Below are 21,836 nucleotides of genomic sequence, written 5' to 3'. Positions count from 1 at the left end.
CACTATGGGGCAAAGAAGGGCGATTGGCAGGCATGGACTGCCACACTTGGCAAATGTCCGGTGGGCTGTTGGCCAAGAGAGATCCGTACTCACGCGGTCTGCCTCTTCAGCAGCAGATAAGGCGCTGTAGTGTGTGGCGGCCACAACGTGCTGCTGTGCGTATCAAGCTGGCGGCCACACTTATGTAACTTAGCGGCCGCTGGCCTTAAAGTGCCAGGGACACCCAAGTCATCTCATGTTTGGCCTTGGCGACTGGACTGAAAGCGAATGCTGTATAAAATTACATTTGCATTATAAACAGCGCTTAACAGAGTAAAAATGAGTGGAATCAGAATTCATGGTTTATTATTGTTTAAAAATGCCTATTTAACTATTTCTTGGGCCGAACTTCCTGCTACGTCTCACAACAACAGTGTGATTTTGACTGCATTGTACGACGGGACACGACCCCGTCTCTTTGTTCCATGGAACACTTTCACATATAAACATGTTATTTGAATTCTTGGCAGAGGTTCAGACATTCCTATCCCGTGGACTAATTCTGATATTTATTTAATTTTCTCTATTCTTTTCCAGTCTGTGTTTTTCAAGCCGGTTTCCTGTGGAACAAAAACATATTGCGGCGTATCTTCGGTAACCCTTGCATCACCAGGTCACACATCAGAGACAGTGAAGTAAGAAGCAAAAAAACAACGACGGGGATCCTAACAAACTTTTTTCATGTTTCTGTAAATGAATGTGTATTTTAATGTGAATTTAAATAAGATTAAGCGCTCCTGTGAGTGAAACGCGTAGGGAACTTTAATATATTTTCTGCTTCTATTATGTTTTCAAGAAATAGAAAAAAAACTCCTTTTAGCTATATGTTAATTGTTAGAAATGTTAATTTTAGAAATGTTTTAGATATAGGCATAATCAGCAAACTAAAGAATCTCTTCCTATAATGTCTCTCCTGGCTGGATTTTGTTGGGGATTTTCCGTTAAAATAATTTTAACTATTAATCACAAACTGAAAAACTAATAAAGAATATTTTTTTCTATGTGCTGCTTGAAAATTAATCTAACTGATGGGTTAGGATGTGACTATTTAGTAAGTTGCTGTAAAATGAAATTGCAAATTGCAAATTGTGAATCGCAACATTCATCTTATGTTGTTAAAAATACTAAAAATCTAAAAGGTTGTTTTTGTTTTTTAAAAATAGTAGTCCTGTAAAAATTATTATCTTATGTGACGGTGACTTGTTGCCATGGCGCTCCTACAACTAAAAATGTCCAATATTACTATAGAGAAAAACCATGATGGTCAGTACCCCCTTCTGGCCACATGGTGGCAGCAAATAACCATTAGTTCAAATGGACCGTCAGGATTAATGTATTATATCTATCTATCTATCTATCTATCTATCTATCTATCTATCTATCTATCTATCTATCTATCTATCTATCATCTATCTATCTATCTATCTATCTATCTATCTGCATCTATCTATCTATCTATCTATCTATCTATCTATCTATCTATCTATTTATCTATCTATCTATCTATCTATCTATCTATCTATCTATCTATCTATCTATCTATCTATCTATCTATCTATCTGCATCTATCTATCTATCTATCTATCTATCTATCTATCTATCTATCTATCTATCTATCTATCTATCTATCCATCTATCTATCTATCCATCTATTTATCTATCCAGGGCCGTCCCGACAATGGAGCCGAGTGGGGCAACCGCTCCAGGCGGCACTTTTGAAGCCCTTTTTTTTTTTTTTTTTTTTTTTAAAGCGAAAGAGAGAGAAAGGGGTGCCGAGTGGTCAGTACACGCTCGGCGCCCCACTCTCCTCCGCGGCGAGCCTCCCTGTTCGGTCTCGGTGCCGGCTTGTAATGCTGAGTGCCGGAAGATTTCCGGCGCTCAGCATTACAAGCCGGCACCGAGACCGAACAGGGAGACTCGCCGCAGGACTGCTGAAAGGTAATTACAAGGGGGGGAGGGAGAGGAAGGGTAGATAAGGGGGGGCGGCATTTTAAAATTCGCTATCCATCTATCTATCTATCTATCTATCTATCTATCTATCTATCTATCTATCTATCTATCTATCTATCTATCTATCTCTATCTCTCTCTCTCTCTCTCTCTCTATCTCTATCTGTCTATCTATCTATCTATCTATCTATCTATCTATCTATCTATCTATCATCTATCTATCTATCTATCTATCTATCTATATCTATACATAAATACAGACACATGGCAGAATGACATACACTTATTTCAATATGGACAGGACATGTGTGTAAGGACAGAAGGTGTGTCACGTTATGCATATGAAACTTGATGCCGTTTTATAGATGGTTTTAAGCACATGAACCTGAACTTTCTACCTATTTTAGTTTTGTTCATAATTGATCAGTGCAGGAACAACTGAGCCTCAAGCAGGTATACGTAATGGATAGCAATAGTGTATGTCTTAGCCGTATTTATATTGGGATACATTTTTCATTTTATTATTATTATTATTATTATTTAAATTTAAATATTTATTATTTAAATATTATTTATTTATTTTTTTGTTTTATATAGCGCCATCAAATCCCGTAGCGCTTCATTTTGCTTTTTGTGCTCTGTACATTGGAGGGCTTTTGTCACTAACGTAGGCCTAACGCAGGGAGCCCCAATGGCTGCTCCATCCGCGCTGCCCATCTTACTGCTGAGCGCCATCAGGGGAGGGCTGGTGCCCGGGGCCCTTCAAAATTCTTAAAAAAAGGGCCAGTCCAAGTTGCAGAGGTGGAGCAAGATAGGATCTCGCAACATGATGTTATGTGACCCCGCGGTGAAACCGCTGCTCCTTACAATGCCTCTGAGAGGGTGAAGAAATGTGAGGAAGGAGGGAGGCAGGCAAAGAAAGGGGTGTGTTAGTGGGAGTGTGTGTTAGTATGTGAGTGTGTTAGTATATGTGTGTTAGCATGAGTGTTAGAGGGCGTGTGTTAGCAAGTTACAAAACAAATATCGGAAATAATCAAATAACTAACTGAATGACCTTGGCGACCTGAGCCTGATTATTTCACACGGGAGGCAACTGTGGCAAAGAAACACTGGATACATGGTGTCGCTCCATATCGATAAAGTGCTTTTTTACTTGTGAGTACTGTATATTTGTGAATAAATGGAAAAAAGGTTTCATCATTTTAATGCATTCATAATTGTCAATAAAATTGGATTTGGGGTGTGGAGCGAGACATCAGGGAAGATCCCCCCTTGGAGGTAATGCAACCGATTTTTTGCCCAAATCATATCACTTGATTATAGTGATTATCATATAATTACACGACACACAAACATATATATATAAATGTATCCATGTTTTTTCACAACCAGCTCTCGGTAATTGCTATGTCTGCCCTTCTAATACAGCTAACAAAAGGTTTGATACCGATCCGCGTGTCGGTTTCCTTGGTCCGTTCCCCGGGGAGCTTTGAGATTAAATCAGCAGAGCTCCTGCAATTCCTCGGCATCTCAATTTATTTTTTGCGTTTTTTTTTCCTTTGGGCGGACGAGACGGATTTCTCCGGTGCAGAAAAGGAACTGCGGGATTTTTCGTTAATGCGAAGCCGGTAGAGTACAGCATCCGTCTTTACCTACAGTTATAATATTTGTTTGTGTGCCTGCTGGGACTGGAAGGACCTGGCCTATCGGACCACCAGCTTATCCAGTGGAGAGATGCAGACAGACCGGGTGACTTGTCCCGAAAGGATGGTGAATCCTAGTAGGTCTGGCTTAATGTTAAACATAGAACTTGCTGGCAGATCGGCCCCGTCCGGCCCCCGTCTAGTCTGCCCGTTTCTCCTGCTGTAAAGACTCAAACCTTAATCAGTCGCTGGTATCGTCTTAGATTCAGGAGGCATATGCCCTATCCCATGCATGTTTAATACCCTCACTGTATTAGCCTCAGGGGAGGGAAGGTAAAGCCAAGTGGCGTCTATCGGTCCCTTGACCCCCAGGTAACCCTCAGACTCAATGACACGCATGTTGCACACAAAATCTTACACGCTAACACACATACACACACACTTACACATACTCCCCAACATACACTTACACCCTAACGCCAACACACACTTACACACCAGGTCAGCCCTTTGTGTAGACTTTTGGATTAGCCTGGGGTGGGGGTCTTCTGATTAGCCTCTACCACTTCTGTTGGGAGGCTGTTCTACTAGTCTCTCAGTAAAGTAAACCTTCCTTACATCACAACGTTAAGGCTTTAATCTGAGTCTGGAAATCACTTGGTACATACAACCCTTCCCCGTAATATCAGCTGATGTCGCGTCTAGACGATTTGCATTTTGAGGCTTAAAAGAGATATTTTGAAGGTGTTAAATTGTACAGTTCTTATTTTGAAACAGTTTATCTTCTATAGCCGCACACCTGTCTGTTCCTTATTGTGTTCTTTTGTTGGATGGAACTCGGGGGATTTTAGTGACACAAAGCATTCCAATTTACATACAATTTTTTCTTATCTCTCCAACAGCGCCAGTCTACCGCCTCCTTTTTGTTTTTTTTTTCATCCCCAGCATCTTGCAGAAAAAAACCCCTCAATCATCTTGACTTTTTAATAACGCAGCAAAAGAATCCTTATTAACACGAACTTCAAATACAGTGAGAACAATATATTCTAAAATTACCCCAAAAACACTTCCTGCAACATTGGCTTTCTGAATGACTGTTCGGCATCTTGATAAGCGGCTGATCTCGGCAGGGGCACTCATACTAACACACACACATCCAGACACTTGACACACTAACACACTAACATACTCACTAACATACATACACACACTCTAACACGCCCAGACACATACACTCACGAACATACCCAGACACACGCTAACATACCTAGACGCACAAAAACATACCCACTCACTTTGCATATACGACATTGCGTGACCCTGCTGAAGCCCACCTCCTCCAGGAAATCAGGGAAATAAAGAAGTGAGTTACCTGAAATGTCCCGGTTCTCGGTGGGGGCAATTGCCTCGCCCCCCCCCCAGATCTGTCCGTGATCCCATGCGCCTCAAGGTCTGATGCATGTTGAGAATCATCATTAAACCTCTATATGGTCCATCTGGCCTGCCCGAGTCTGCATATCAAAAGCATCCTTTGACCTGTTTTCCATAAAAGGGACCAGATTGTCCACCTACCCCCAACATCAGAGGGCCAAATCTTGTCACCATTGTTGGAAGCATGGTTAGAGACGGGCGGAGGTGGCTCGGGACAGGACCCTAACCCTTACGAAAAATTACTGCAGTTTTTTTCTGAAGTAATACTGCACATTTACTGCAGTTTTACTGCATTTGTACTTCACTGTACTGCAGTATTACTGCACATTTACCGCACTTTTTTTTTTTTGCAAACCTGCAGTTGTACTTCAATGTACTGTAGCTTTATTGCATTTGTACTTCCGTACAAAAATAACTGCAGTAAAACTGCAGTACAGTGAAGTACAAATGCAGTAATACTGCAGTAAAAGTGCAGTATTGCAGTTTTTTCATGTCCACAAAACTGCAGTATTACTTCAGAAAAACTGCAGTAATTTTTTCGTAAGGGGAGACCAACCTTACAACCTCAGAATACATTAAGGAAGAAAATCAGGATATGACGTTATGTCAGGACACAATGTGTGACGAGTAGGCCTCGTTGGATCAGTGATTACAACTTGGTGGGCCGTTCATGAGAGGTTTAAGGATCTATGGATCTCCCTAACCCGTCTGCGTTCCCCGTTGCCCACAAAATCGAGACAGTACCACAAGAAAACGAGACGGCTGGGTGGTTCGCATTCCTCAAAATCAACCCAACCACCCGCCATCGTAGCTTCTTTTGGATTGGGATTGGAGCCGGCATCCTTACAATTCACGATAAGCATATTTAGGAAATACAGCGAGGAAAAAAACACCCAAAATGAGACATAAACATTCAAACGAGCTCGGCAATTCAGAAACCGCTCAGAGAGATGCTGTTTCGGTCTCTTTTCATGATCGCGCTCTATGAAGCAGTCTGTTGAGACCTGGGTGCTCGAATACCTTTTCATTAGATGAAGGTGGTTGTCATGGAGATCCTTTCATCCAGGATAGTTGACTACATAAATAATAACAGCGAGCGGCGCCATCGAAAATTGCAAAGTTTAGAATGCACGTTGCACTCGGAACCCTTCAGAGATACATTTTTAGTCAGTTATTCTCCCGGTTTGAAAGTCCCCCCCCAAAAAAAAAAATTAAGAATGAAACAAACTCATCATTTGTAAAAGTAATATTTTTAATATGTCGCTTAATTCCCCAATATTTTGAATCATTCCAAACCGCAATATGATTTGTTTTGCGTACAGCTTGTGTCCGGTACCTTTTCATACATCACTGCTTACAGTTAAGCAATAAATATTCCAAAAATTCTTAAAAGATTGCTATTTCTCCCAATTCACCTCCGCAAGAAGAAATCCAGTGCATCAGTAACACAAAGCATTGACTTTTTATTTTATTTTAGGGAATGTCGTAACCTGAGCTTTCATCGACCGTGTATTACAATGGATGTGTGCAGTGACATGTAACGCACCCCAATGGGACACCAAGGGTTAATGGGGGAAAAAAATATATGTTTCATATAAGTTTGAAATGGTAGGCTGACTTTAACCAATCAGAATTTACATAGCATAGATCAGGACAGCGCCGCCTAGTGGCTCTTACAGAAACTGTTTCGTAGGGTCAAACGTTCAGAAAGAAACTGATTTAAGAATATTAATTTGGAATAGTTTTTATAAATTATTATTTAACTCTAGAGAAAAAGTAGCAGATGCCCAAGGGTGGGCTTGGAAGTCAGACCAAAGGTACGTCATCCTAGCATTAGAACAATGTAATGTACTGGAAGTGACGAGACACGCTTTCCCAAGTTTCCGGAGGCTAGAAGTCGATGGCGATGTCAATATGTGCTCTTATTCACTTTGTATTTTATACTTATATATAGAATTTTTATTTTATTTATTTTTTTGATATAAAAATATGTTTAAGGAAACGACTGATGAAGAAAATCTACTCATCTATTATAAAGTAGAGCCAGCAGTTTCATGGCTATGATAGTTGACTTGGAGATGTGGAGACGCTTTGTGTGACCACCCAAAACCTTTCAAAACCAACAAATATGTCCAATTCTGGCTAATGCCTACAGCATCCGGAAGGCCAAGAGACGCGGGTGATGCCCCTTCCACCCCAAACTCCCCCAGCATCTTCTTATGTCTTACTTATAGCCATGGGTGCTTGAGATGGAAATCTTACCTGGAATCACGGAATGTCCATTAATGATTATAGCAGCCAGCTCCCTGTCAGTCTGATTAATTATCTAACTCTCCATATTCTTAATGGAAACCAAAGTTTGTTCTAATACCTAAACCATAACTTCCACAGACCTCACAAAGACTTTTATCCCTTTGATGGACACTTTCATACTTACCGACAACCCAAATCATTCCTCTCTTGGACTTTTCTTGGAGGCTGGTTGAACAGACGTTGTGTTAGTCCTATGTGTAACACGTGTGCTTCTGTTTGTCGTAGATCAACCCTCTGCATTCTAGAGCAACGCATTTATCTAAAAGGCAAGATAGGGGCTCGGACCTCGGAATGGTCCACGGAACGTAAGCTGCGACCGTCCTATACGGTGAAATATTCGCGGGACCTCAGTGGATACCCTGGGCTTGCAGAATCTCATTCTGGCTCAGGGGTAAAACATTCTCCGCATTACACCCAAAATGTTAAGTGTTCCAGACAGGTATAATTGTGAGGCATTTAACCTTTTAACTACCAGAGGAAGCTCAACTGTCAGAGCTATTGCTATATACAAACTGTTCCATATACCAACCAGTGCCATTTTTGGTTAAATTACCTGATCCCTTGGCTAATTATTCCTAACACTGAAGTAATAGCCCCCCGTGTTATATATATATATATATATATATATATATATATTAGGTTTAACTCCCAATAACTTGACTAATGCAGCACTCCAGAGGGGTTTTGACAGTAACACAATGACAACACAAAACACGTTACATTGTTAACTCTCTTAAGTATCAGTTCTCTATGATGATGTCATAATCTTTCTTTTTTCTACAGTGAAAACAAAAGTCCGAATATTTGGTAATATATGGCCTTATCCTAAAAAAATAAATAAATAAAAATGTGCACAGTACAGAAATTAAATACTTTGTACAGTTACCATCACAATTTGGGCGATCAAACGGCAAACAGGAAGCGATAGATCTTTTCTTTAAAACGTCTGATTAGACTCAGTGGGAGAGATAATAGAGAACGGATCATGTCTTCTACGGAGACGCATTGTCTTAATTTTCACCGATGATGTCACCGTGACACTTTTTTATTGCCAATTTTTTTTAAAAAAATTTTTTTTACTTGTGCTTCAGCCTATCAACCTAAAAATCTATGACAAAATATACAAGCAATTAATCACCCTTTTTTTCCCATATTGGAACGATGATGTCTTTCTTAAAACATAGAAATCCTACATATTGCAGAGGAGCACAGAGCTAGAGTCGTAACTAATTACTTTTGTATCCAATAAAATGGAAGCTTGTACATGGAGGCTTATTTTTAAAAATGTGGAAGAAAAGAAAAGTTTCGGAAAACCTGCGTCAACCTAACACATTTTGTACTAAAACGTCCCTAAAGAGGTCGAAGCAAAGGTGAGTATTTTGCGTTTTCTATTTTATAATCATTTTTACTAAAAAAAGTTTTTTTTGTTTTTTTTTTTACAACGTCAGTCACGCTGGAATTAAAATGGAATACATAGAATTGTATAAAAATACAGGTTTTGCTAGATTTTCCCAGTTTATTTCCGGGCTCCTCACATCTCCCCTTGTTTTTCAAAGCCAGTAGCGGATCCCGTTATCAGCAGAATCTATTGAGATTCTGATCTCCAAATTCCAGTTTCCTCTTATATGTTTCCATCTCGATGACCAGGCAAGCCATAGAAAATGATACAAATCCAACGTTTGCTTGGTAAGTAGAGGATCGTCACCGATCACCCGGATTTTACTATCCAAGTCAGGTCAGGATGAATGGATGTGTGCCAATCCTGGTCATGACGGTTACGTGGCAGTGCATTCTAACTGGAACTCTGTTATCAGTAATCAATATAACCAACAATATACGCTGCTTATGGTCATTGCTTGCGGATATTTAGAATTAAAAAAATTGTGCACAGTGCATCCAATGTTATCCCTAAACCATGTTGTGTGCCCATAATAGATCATCTCCGACAAAGAAGGGGTCACTCCTTCACTGCATCCGTGAGGCACCGGTCCGTCCCGTCACTGCATTCCAACTTTGACTTCCTAGCCTTTTTGGGCTCAATCCAAGAGTTGTGTATAACAGTCCCCCCGGGAGCAGGGTCTACCTGCAGCACTGATACCACCCTCTTCTTCATCTTGTTCTTTAGAACGTTTCGGAACTTCTGACGGGTAAATGCATACACGAGAGGGTGGAAGATGGTTGTGCCATAGGCCATGGTGATAAAACAGATGCGTAGTTTGACCAGAAGGTCGCTGGGACCCAGGCAGAGGATAAGGAGGTTGACAATGGAGATAGGTGCCCAGCACAGCAAGAACGTGGTGATGATGATGAGGGACATCCTGAAGACACGTTTCTGACGTTCCCGACGGTCTCTGTGACGTTTCACAGCCCGTCTCAATGCAATGATGACTGAGACGGACGCTTGGACCCTCATGGGCGGGTTCTGTACTACTGCGGGAGGAGCCAATCTTTTGGTCTCTCCCAGAGTGCTTTGGTCGGAGGATTTCCGTTTCTTCCGTTTCTTGGTTTTCCTGCGCTGGCTTCTCTTAAAATGGTTTCCGATCCGAATGTTAAGGGCTTGGAGGATTTTGGAGTAGGTGACCAGCATAACTGCCACTGCTGCAAAGAAGATGGGAATTTGGATTACCAGATGGTAGTACATGCCCAGCTCTGTATGATACTCGTTGACGCTGACGCAGAGCAAAGTCCGGTTCTGCCAAGTAGCCATGTGATCGGGGTCCCCAAAAAACTCTACCTCAAAGAACGGTATGAAGAAAACCATGAGAGAGACGAACCAGACACAGGATAAGAGCAGCACCATTCTGCTAGGGGTAAGCACCCGGTTAGCGGGTCTAACTGAGATGTCATAGCGATCTAAGCTTATGACAAGGACGTTAATGGCTGTTGCAATGCTGCTGAAGGTCACGCATGCCTCGTGGAAGCAGCACACGAGGGCAATGTTTTGCTCTATGGGGATAAGAATGATGACTATGGTCAAAGGCACACAGATGACACAGATAATGATATCCAGAACATGGAGGTTCATCGTCACCATGTTGCTGACCGAATCCACCAGGTTTGACTGCATGCAGTAGAGTACCAGCACTGTCAGGTTGCTGCTAAAACCCAGAACAATTTCCAGCATGAGGAAGCTGGTGAGGGAAACCTGGAAGCCCAATGGGTATGGGAAGTACCAACCAGGATCAGAGCTGGATCCATCGTTAGTTTCCAAGATGGCGTCGTACATATCTGTCTCCTTGGCTGACACCATCCTGAAGTTGTCTGCATAGTCCTACAAATTAGGAATGTCTTCCGTGGGTTCCCCTAGGAGACAAAGGTAAAAACAAGAAATTAGAACATATGCAATGGACTCTTCTAAGAATACATGAAATCTGTATTTATTAACCTCATTCAAGTTTAAAATAGAGTTGAACTCGTCTGAATGCATCAACTTTCGGGTGCAATAAGACTGAGTGGAAGTCCGCCGCTAACATTTGAGTGGATAATCCACAGAGGGCTGAGTTTCAAGTGTGGCGCGTGTGTGTGCTGTGTCACTAGATTTCCTCATTATCACAGACAAATCTGGACCAAGAACATGCGCAGCATCGAGAATCCAGCAGGAACACCAGATGACTAAAAACAAACTAGTTTTCACGTGGGAATCTTTCCAGCGCCGCCGCGGAGTGAATCATCTCGCGCAGGCTGTATGCCGGCTAAGTGATTGCTATGCCAAGGCTCACAATGCGTTTTGATGATTAAGGAATCGGGAACACGATGAATGGCCAGATGTTGTAAATTTAAAGCTAAATCTCTAGTAGCGTGAGTTGCGGCTCTGTACAGAAACATATAACTTCTGACAAACGCATTACTCATCCTCCAAGGAGAATGCCGCCTGCCGGCTCTGACAACCTTCCTTGGACATTTTGAGGCAGCCAGACATTTCTTGGCATTATACTGATTTTTAATGGCCAAAGAAGAGGTAAATCAATGAGGTTCTATTAAAATACGCCGGAAATATTTGGTGCCAACCTTTACGGGATCTGCTGATAGAGACGAGCCCAAGCCCGACAGTATTTGATGTTCGGAATTTGGAGAGCTGGAAGAGAACATCATTGATAGTGTTCCTCCTCGTGATCTCTAAAATCCTAAAAATACTTTCCAATTCTTACCCCATGTGACATAACAAAACAGAATATGTCACTTCTGACACGTTCTGCTTCTGCACCGAGACAAGACTGAAACTTGGATTCCGTTCAAAGGACTGGATTTGGCAAACCCAAAGTTTAGCTATGACTTCTAAGCCTAGAAGCCTCAAGATTTTAACTCCCGGTGGGTTCTTTTTACCTTGATGGTTTAGACACTTTTTTCGGAATGTTTGGTTATTGTTGTTTATCGGGTTCCTATATCATTTTAATTACAATGTTTCTTCATCTTAACAAAGGCTGCTCAAGAAACCTGCCAAGCGGGAGCTCATCACTTTATAGTACCAGCAAGTGTTTAGATGGGATGGATTTTTATTAATACCCATGCTCTGTTATTATTTCACCCGAAATTATTTAACCTGGTCCAAATATGCTCCAAACAGAGGCACCTACATTAAATAAATTAAATGTGGGTCCCTCTGAGTAAGAGGACCCTGGACAGTTCTACCTTCTTAAAATGTTACAAAAACAGCCGTGACAACCAGTAGACAACATTTGGTGGTTGAGTGGTTGCTCTGCACCAGGAGCTATGATACCAACTAATAAATAATGCCTTCTGAACCCGACTATAGATGAATAATTATGTGATTCAAAGTAAAACCATCAAGGATACCATAAATGAATATGCTGAGTATGGAATAGGAGCCACTCAGAATTGGAGAACATCTACTCGTTCAACCAACGCTCAAAGAGTAAACGTTTTAAAAGTTATTAATGAAGATCTCCGAGTATATTGAAGGTTTCCCGGGTTATGTTATTTAGCTATTAAGATGCTTTAGTTGTCCACTTGTGTTTATGCCACTAATGAAAGAACCGACATCACTGATCACGGGAAGGGTCCCAGAATCTGGGTGGATTATCTTCTCAGTGCATGAAGGTTACATAGTTACATAGATACATAGTTACATAGGCTGAAAAAGCCATGCGTCCATCAAGTAAAGCCTTTCCCACATCTGTTTATTGCTGCTGATCCAAGTCAAGTTCTTGAAGTTTAAGACTAATAAACATCCTCTTATACACGAAGGAGATTGCGTGTATTATGAATGAGGTCCTCTGTGGACTTAGAAGAGTTTCTGATCATAGGAGTGGATCTTAGAACTTTGCATTATTGGTGTGACCCGAAGGCCAACTTTTGGTCCTGGCAACGTTGTAACAAACACAAAAAGTCCTAATCTTAAACTAATTATGGAAACCCCAGGGCACGTTGGCGAAAAACTCCAGCAAAGTACTTTACAAAACATATTGTACCTCTATGCTACATAATAACAAAATGAAACCTACAATATCAAAACCACCCGATGTTCACTGCCACCAAATGCAAAACAAAGTTAGGCTCAGGGTTAGACCTAATCCTTCTGAGTATCCCCACGGGCGCGGAAATATTTTTATCACACGCGATCGGCTCATTTCGCAGTCTTCTCCAAGTTTTCCAGAGGAAGCAGCCTACTCAGTTTATCTCTGTTTAAACAGTCGCCGGATTAATAGAAGGATTGCAAGGCAACAGAGACGCTGATAAGCTTCTGTCTTTCCACGCTTGGCACAATGCTCTCGTATGAAAAGGCCCGTCTCTCCATTAGAACCTCGTCAGGGCTTGCAGCTGTCACTGCTGTTAACGGAGTACTTATAGGCTTTTATAGGCTCTGCCACTTGAAGATGATTTCTTTCTACTTCTATTTTTTCCTATGTAAATTTTTCATTAAAAGAGAAAAAAAAAATAATAGTGTTTTAAAAACAGCAAGTGGCAGGTGGGGGCTCATGTAAGTGGCTTCTATGCCCCCAATTACCCCATTTCTCACCGTATTCCATACACAGACTACAATGTAACAAACACACACCTGATTAAGGAGTCTGGAGAGACGCGGGAAGCATCTGTCGCCCCCGTGACCGCTTTGATTAAGTAGTCGTTTGCCCAGTTAGCTTTGTAAACCCAAAATCCAATCCAGCTATAAATATTTAATAATATAGCGAATCAGGACGACGAAAACCACGCGTTTCGCAATTCTAGCCAAAGAGTTGTCAGGGAGCTGAGGTGCGGTCTGATGGAGCGCCGGGGACGTCTCTCTTTTGCAGAAGCACCTGAAGCAATCGCTCTAAAAAAAAAAAAAGATATTTGCAGACAGTTTTCAGCTTTCGCTTCAAGGAATTGGAAGTGACAACTCAAGTGCCCTCTGGTTCAGCAAGCAGATCCATGGCGGTGCAGGGAGGCAGATCCGCAGGGCGCGCGCATTCTATTCCTGTGAATGCTTATAGACGGTCAAATACAGACACAGATAGGATTTAACTCTCCGAATGCCAAAGGACACCACCAAATCAGTCTGTGGCACCACTATCCAAATCTTCATGGACTGAATAACTATTTCCCAATGCAGACTCTGCAACATTTTGGTGACTCTTTTGTTTTATTTTCTATATTTAGCAGATTATATGGCGGCCATAGCTCCCAACAGTCCCGGAATGACCAGGTCAGACAGACGACTGGACCTTTAGGCACTTATCACGATGTGTTATGTGGGGGATGAGAAGAAAACCTAAAACTGGGGAAATACATGAGGACTGATCCCAAATACCCCTGGACTTCTCTTGTGTCAAAATAACAAATGAACTCATCACATTAGACATGAGCGTGTGAATGCCCGTAATTTATAGCATTCACTAACACAAACATTCACACCGAACGAGAACATTCCCGGATGGCGTTAATACCTATATACCCAGAGCGAGCTTCACTGCTGTACAGCAACATTTACAACGCACGGTACCTTTAGACCAGACTACCCCGGGCTAATAAGACGACAGACACCGCTACCGTCAGACGTGGTTGTAGATCTGCGCGGATATTGATGTTTTTTGCATTAAAAGCTTTGTCTTTTGGCCGCGGACTTTTCGCAATCACCTCGCTATTATTGAAAGTCATCCTTGGGGCAGCTTATGACGGATACAGACGATTACACATTTCAGTAAAAGGCTCAGAGGATTGTCAGGTTGTGCCGGGCTGAATCTAGCACAGAAGCAACGGAGGAGAGAATCCAACAGGGACCATTACTGAAAAGACACGGACAATCTCGTCTCAGGTCAAAGAAAATTAAAAAGGTTTTTGATTTCTCTCTGTCGCTCACAAAGTTAAAAATTTATGTTTGCCATGAATTTCTGTTTTTGTCTAAGTGGAACTGCATCTTTAAAGTAAAAAAACAAAGTCATTTTTACAGTTAAAAAGGTCCCTGCATTAATTGCATCTATCCAATCAGCTTACTGCATAACCGTGATACAAATGTAATAATACATTGTTTAATTATTTACACATTATAACTAACAGAAATTGAAGGGGTGCCACTTAACACATTGATGTCTTCAAATAGTTCCAGTACGGCTCAAAGGACTCATTTGCTTGTGCTCAGTTGATTTAACTTTAGCCACTCAGACTATGAGAACTGTGATTTGCTTTGCCAAGATGAAATTATTATTATTTATTGGTTTATATAGCGCCATCATACTCAGTAGCGCTGTACAATGAGACGTACCCCTTTGCTTCCAAATGGGCATCACTGATATATATATGTGATATATTGATATACGATATGATATAGTGATATTCTTCATGACCTTGCATTATTAAAGAGACACCGCGGTAATTGATAGGGCTGTAAGAGACTACCCTGTCCCGTTAAGGGTTACTATACAATATCTAAATACATTGGCTTGTCCTGAAGAAAGTAACACACGCTATTATTACATCCAACGAGAAGGGTAAATATGTCTTTGCTTTGCAATCTGGAACACAGACAGAGATTGTAAAATAGGTCACTTGATTCGGGGGCCTTCTGGCTGTTCAGTGTCACTTGACAGATCCATTCTGCTTGGCCTGTTTTTTTTGCCGCAGTGATACACATATTATTGGGCTCCTCTCTGAAAATCATATATATAGACAAACTTTATGCTCAGACCGTACCACCTTCCATGAATAGAACATCTCGGTTGCTGCTCCTGTGTCAACAAAACCGGACCTGGTCGGACGTGATCATTTACAAATTGTTTTGATGTTCTATAAAAAATACTTGATCCATATGTAAGCAAAGATTAAAGAGGTTACTGTCCCTTTAATATCTATTTGCAATTTGTCTCTAGTGCCCCGTGTGGCTAAATGTGGTATAACACGTTCAAAAAGCGCTACTTATTTCCTGCTACCCCTAGTGAGAAAAGATCCCTAAGGATCCAAAAATATTCTACTGTGAAGACAGTGCCTGAAGGCTTCCGAAATAAGCATGGTTGTGACCTACTTAAAAATACATAGCGATAAATAAATTATTTTACAAAATAGCCCTGCACATGCTCAGGTTTAATGTCTATTGTCCACATAAACAGGCAATGTGAATCATAAAAAGAAATGTTTCTTGTCTTTTCAGTACCGATGCAGAATGAGCAACCGATTGCTGCGGGCTTTGTAAAAGCTCTTTGGTGCATATTGTTTCTTTGATTTTAAGCATGGATTAGGGCTGACCTAAATTTCGGAGACACTCAAAAGACGGGAGATACACTCGAGCGAGGCGCATTAGTCAGTCTATTCCGAGATACACAGCATTGCCTGTTGCAGGTAAGAGCTGTCACAATGCTTTAGGATCCAGCTCTTCTTCGGTCTGTCGGCGTCCTCCATGGGCAGGTGAATTGTTTCCCATATTAAAAAAAAAACAAAACAGAATTGTACCCGCGATAAATTTCTGGAGGTGAACAAAAAATTGCAGAGCCAGAAAGATTAAATTAATCAGTAAGGGGCTCAAAAACTAATACACAGTGACATAGCCTTGGGAGTAAAGATGAAATGAATTTGGTCGGTGGGGGACATTTTCATCTAAATCAGAAAAAAACTCATGGGGCTAGGTTAGGTTTATGTCACTTACCTGTGCGACAGGGAACTAGGGTTACTACCATGTCCGGCTAACTCTCAATATACATTAATGGGTAAATGGGATGGTGAGTGTGTGGCTGGAGTGGGGATCCAGGTGGGTGGATCTGGGGTTGGGATGTGATCAGGATTCGGGTGAGGAGTGGGTGGAGCTGGAGTGGGGATGTGGTAGGGATTGTGGTGGGGAGTGGGTGGGGCTGGAGTGGGAATCCAGGTGGGTGGATCTGGGGTTGGGATGTGATCAGGATTCGGGTGAGGAGTGGGTGGATGTGGAGTTGGGATGTGGTAGGGTTTGTGGTGGGGAGTGGGTGGGGCTGGGGTGGGAATCCAGGTGGGTGGATCTGGGGTTGGGATGTGATCAGGATTCGGGTGAGGAGTGGGTGGAGCTGGAGTGGGGATGTGGTAGGGATTGTGGTGGGGAGTGGGTGGAGCTGGAGTGGGGATGTGGTAGGGTTTGTGGTGGGGAGTGGGTGGGGCTGGAGTGGGTGGATGTGGAGTTGGGATGTGGTCCAGATTGGGGTGAGCAGTGGGTGAAGCTGGAGTTGGGATTCCAGTGGGTGGATCTGGGGTGGGGATGTGGTAAGGATTGGGTTTGGAGTGGGTGGAGCTTGGGTAGGGATTGGGGCGGTGCCAAATGCCAAACCCAGAAAGATTTATTCACATATGCTTCTAAGCAATCGTCGGGGCAGACATCAAACCGCCAGCCTCTACCTAAAAGGAACCACAACGTCAGCCAGTATAACGGCATCCACCCCAACCAACCGTCACGCTTTCCGTGTACACAGTTTTATTGTGATATATTTTATACGCACAACAAGCGTGACCTTTGCTACAATCCTGGATACACATCCCATCTCCTGCATGCAACGTGTTGGGCATAAACACCGCTCTCCCCTCGCGTTTTCTATCTTTTCGTGTGCACAGCGAGGGGTCGGCTTCAGCTCCTGCCTGAGACAGAAACGCTTTCCTTTCATTCCCTCACCAGGGATCCTTCTGGCTTTCATGTTCAGATAAAAGCAAGAAAACCGAACCTCCTTGCAGACGGTTATTAAGCTCTAAATCCAGAGAAAGGCCGGTGTTCTCCTATGGCTTGGTCGGAAAGAGCTTATAATTGACACTTTCTCTGCAGGGGTGTTAACCCTTTCCTGGTTACACACTTACACAATTAGAAAGGTTGGAAAAACGTGGATTACGTTCAGTCTTTCCATTATATCCCTAAATGAATGGATCCAGATGAAGCAAAACCCATTCCAAGCTCGTGACAATTCTTCCCACATCGTGGCTTTATGAGCAATCAAAAAAAATAAATCTCTGTATCACCACATTTTGAATAAAATAAACTCAATTGCTTAATTCCAAACCAGTTCATTCATCCACTGTACCCCCAATCATTCACATCATAGGCAGTGCATTATCAAGCTTTACTGCCCTCACTGTCAACCATATTCTTCTCTGTTAACAGACGATACCTTTGGACATTGTGCATACCTGCCAACAGTCCTAAATTTCCCGGGACAGCCTGTCCCAGCATAAAAATACTGCCTATGCACAGTGCATTACAGAGCATCCTCTGAGATCACCGGAATGCATGAATACCCATTATTATTTAGCTTAATAGTCAATATAGTCTAATGCCCTGAAAACTCTAAAGTAATATAAAGGAGCGTTTAGTGATAACCATGGGATTTAAACACGTTGCTAAGCAGCAGCACGCATGGCATCACAGAAGATTAAATATGGATTAAAAAAAAGGGATAAATAACCTTAAAATGGTAGGTGCGTGAAAATAAAATACACCGCAATGTGATACGACAGCATTAAGGGAATAATTATCAGTTAACGGTGAAACATACAAAGTACATGAAAGCATAATGGGTTTGAATGGCCAACACCGCGTTTCTTTGAGATTTGAGTCCCATAGAAACTAATTAATTAAAATCTAACTAACGATGTTACTCAACAGGCAGCCAATGAGCAATTTACTCACTTTCCCCAAATCCTACATTTTATAGTTTATAATATAACTCATATAATATAGATTAAATAATAATAATAATAATATATATATATATATGTATATATACACACCTATAAAGTATATAAAAATATTATATATATATTGTATATACATTAGGAGCAGCAATCTTAACTTCCTGTTTTCAGATCCCGCCTTTTTATTTCTTCCCTCTATATCTCCTCTATTGTTTTTACTGTGTAAAATGTATTATTTTGGTAAATATGTAGGTACATATCACTACCTCCCCTCAAATTTCTATAAAAGAGAGTTCTATGTGACATATTTGTCCAGAAAAGACTCGAATCTAGTTCTCTACTCTTTAACCCTTTAACCCTTTATAATCCTTTCGGCTGCTCTGCTGAATTGGAACGCTGGCCCTGGTGCTGAATGCATTACAAGAATGAGATATATGGAATTATTTCTCTCTCCTGGACTTACCTGAATCCGTTGAGGGAGTTAGTGTTTGAGTTGCCCGCTCAGTCTAACCCACCCGTGGCAAATACTGGCAGCCAATTGGGGGCGGCATGGAGCAGAAACCCCGGCGGATGACGTGCAAAAGACTTTCTCTGGACTTCAGTATCTGCCTTCATTCGTGAAACCTTTAAGATACAAACACAAGACGGAACTTTGAGAATGAACGGCTCTCCGTAGCATTCCGCATGGCTGATCATATCCAAAGATCTAGCACAATATCGCTTCCAATTCACATCTATTAACGCATTTTCACGATGAAGGAGAAATACTGTAAAGTAATTGATGATGATGATGGTGACGATGGACGCTTCTAGGGCCACGGTGCAAAAATTGCCCCGGGCCCCTCCGACTTCACCAAGCAACATGTCCCGCAGCCCCAGCTTTGTCACTAGACATCTTGAGATCTATTTCTCAGGAGTTAAAAGTATTCCGAAGCATTAAGCATTTTTAAGAGATTTACAATAATAAATACATTAATAATAATAAAAATATATTGGTAGGAAGTGCTAGATGATGTAAAATGCATATGCAGGTCAGGGTCAATGCCCGGTCTTGGACCCAATTGACGAAGGTTGAGGGTCTTTTTGGTGCACGTAGCCATCAGCAAGAGTATGTAGAGACCTCGCACCCTGAATAATTTAAGCAAAGTGCTTTTAATATGAAGCGAGGTGTAGTGACACCATCAGGATGGGGGGGAAACAGTAAGGTTAACGCGTTTCGCGCCTTGAATAGCGCAGCTATATAGCAGGTGGAACTGCCGAGTTCAGTGTAATCAGTGTAGTTGATTGTAAAACGAAGGCACCATAAAAGACAATTATGGTCCCTAATTAACAATCCATACAAGAGATAATCACCGTTATTCAATTTACCAGCAAACTATAAGAGCTAAACCATAAAATCCCAATGCTAATAATAATAATGATAATAATAATAATAAAGAGTAAAAAATACAAAGTGTACTAAATAAATATATGATATGTGTCATAAATAGCGCAATTAATCTCAATAGTAACATGGAGCCCCCTGACCAGTAAAGGGTCCCCAAGTGTTTCCCGTGTTTGGCTACTAGAACCCCCCTCCTACTGGATATGGGTTCATCCAAAAAGATTACTCTTTAGCTGATTGGCTATTCATTAATAAAACAACAAAAAACTCCTGTGTGTTTTAAAGGGACAGCGGCAAATAAAAATAAAGGTATCCCTTTCATGTTTGTAATAGGGCCATATTCAAATATCATCAATTTTGTGTTCTCCTCGGAATTAAACTTCCCTCCTGTACTAAATCCCTAAATGTGTCGATGAAGAAGATTGATGAGGACAACTGATACAATGTAATTTAAAATAAAATGATAAATTGCTACATAAACACCTGTGTAAGACCTTGAGTGTCATAAAGTTACCCGCTCCTTCCAAGCCCATATTACTAAATTATAGTTTGCATGAAATTATTCCTCCCGGTACAATCACTTAATCTTCATTTTTTTTTTCTTGTAACCTCGCCGAGAGCTCCGCTTGCTCCAGCGCGCCAGCGAGAGAGCGAAACGCCGGCGTAATTAAATCACAAACAAAAATATAACAAAGACAAAGATTGTAATGAAACTATTCCAGCGAATAATTTCTTGTGCTAACAGTTCTTCCATATTAATCTCGCGGAGACGATTTGCCTGGTTAAGAACGTTACAGCTCAATACGGAAACGACAGACAGCGCTGTATTAGCAGGGAGAAAACGAGAACGCTTTATACAGCATTCGCTGCCACGGGGCTAACAAATGAGTCCAACAGAAGCCTTGGAACCAAGAACATGCGCGTGTAAAGTACCACTCAGCGGTTGGCCCAGAGTCTCAGAGTTCTTGACCCAATCTCAGGGTCTCAGGGTGAAGGGGCAGATTCTCAGGGTCATACCACCTGGAGGTGCCTCTGTTGTATCTGATGATACTTGGAACTCCCAATAAGTCAGGGACTCTAATGAATGCATCTTTGGGAAGTCAATACAGAGAATCTTAACTATGGGCTATTAAAGGGTTAATATTTATTGAGTCTCAAGGTGAGCTCATTTGGAGTATGCTCTTAAGTGGACTTATTATCCAAAAATAAAAAAATCCATTTTTGATAGGTAAGAAAGGTCCGTCCGAATGTCTCTCGGGAGATTGGCACCAGGCTCTGATCACTTAAATCCCTTGCACATGGCATGGGTAGGAACGAAATGCCCTTCTACCTGCAGCTCGGTTGTATAGCGGGCCATATTGCCCCATGTAGCCAAGTGTACATCAAAAGGGTCTTTATTTAATAAGGGTCTGAAAATTACCAGTGGGGTTGATTGGAGAGCAGAGTACTGAAGATACCCTCGTTCCCAGCAATAACCTGATGGGATAATGATGAAGCTATAAATAAATATTACTCATAAAAAATCCAAAATACATGCATTTGCAGTACGTTGGCAAATTTCTTGCCATGCAGCCTATTTACTGCTGATTCAAAAATGTTACATTTAAAAATATATATTTTTGTATTATCATTATTATTATTATTACTATTATTTTCATTTGTTGTTTTATATAGCGCCACCATATTCCACAATCGGTCGACGGTTTGTATTTCATCCTAAATTCAAAGCTTTGAAGGACCCTAAGCTTGTGAAAGTATGTGAATTCAACTGCTATATAACAAACAAGTGGAATAGTGTAAAGTTTATTTCATAAAAAAGTGGTTTATTTTATTTCCGATACAGCAAATAATCTTCTCGCATGTCCCTTCTCTCACCTACAAATATAATAAGGTTTCGGTTTATATGCGTTTTTCCCACCCCTCATATTGTTAATAGTCAAAGATTGGGAAATTTGATTACAAAGCAAAGTCACCAGAAATATATTTACCAAAAAAAAAGCAAAAAAT

General features: G+C 41.3%; 1 protein-coding gene across 1 annotated transcript in view; it reads right to left on the bottom strand.

Moving 5' to 3' along the window:
• Positions 1-9,096: 9,096 nt before the first annotated feature.
• Positions 9,097-21,836, bottom strand: part of LOC128500326 (G-protein coupled receptor 22-like) — a 62,869-nt gene continuing 50,129 nt past the window's right edge. Inside the window, exons 2-3 of the mRNA XM_053469441.1 lie at positions 18,909-19,069; positions 9,097-10,678 (exon numbers count right to left, since the gene is read on the bottom strand). Of these exons, the coding sequence (XP_053325416.1) occupies positions 9,333-10,625 (1,293 nt within the window). The 5' untranslated portion in view covers positions 10,626-10,678; positions 18,909-19,069 and the 3' untranslated portion in view covers positions 9,097-9,332. The remainder of the gene's footprint in view (positions 10,679-18,908; positions 19,070-21,836) is intronic.

This window comes from Spea bombifrons, chromosome 6 (genome assembly GCF_027358695.1).
Source record: "Spea bombifrons isolate aSpeBom1 chromosome 6, aSpeBom1.2.pri, whole genome shotgun sequence".
NCBI classification, from domain to species: Eukaryota; Metazoa; Chordata; class Amphibia; order Anura; family Pelobatidae; genus Spea; species Spea bombifrons.
Note: the sequence above shows the minus strand (reverse complement) of the source record. Positions and strands in the feature narration are given on the sequence as shown.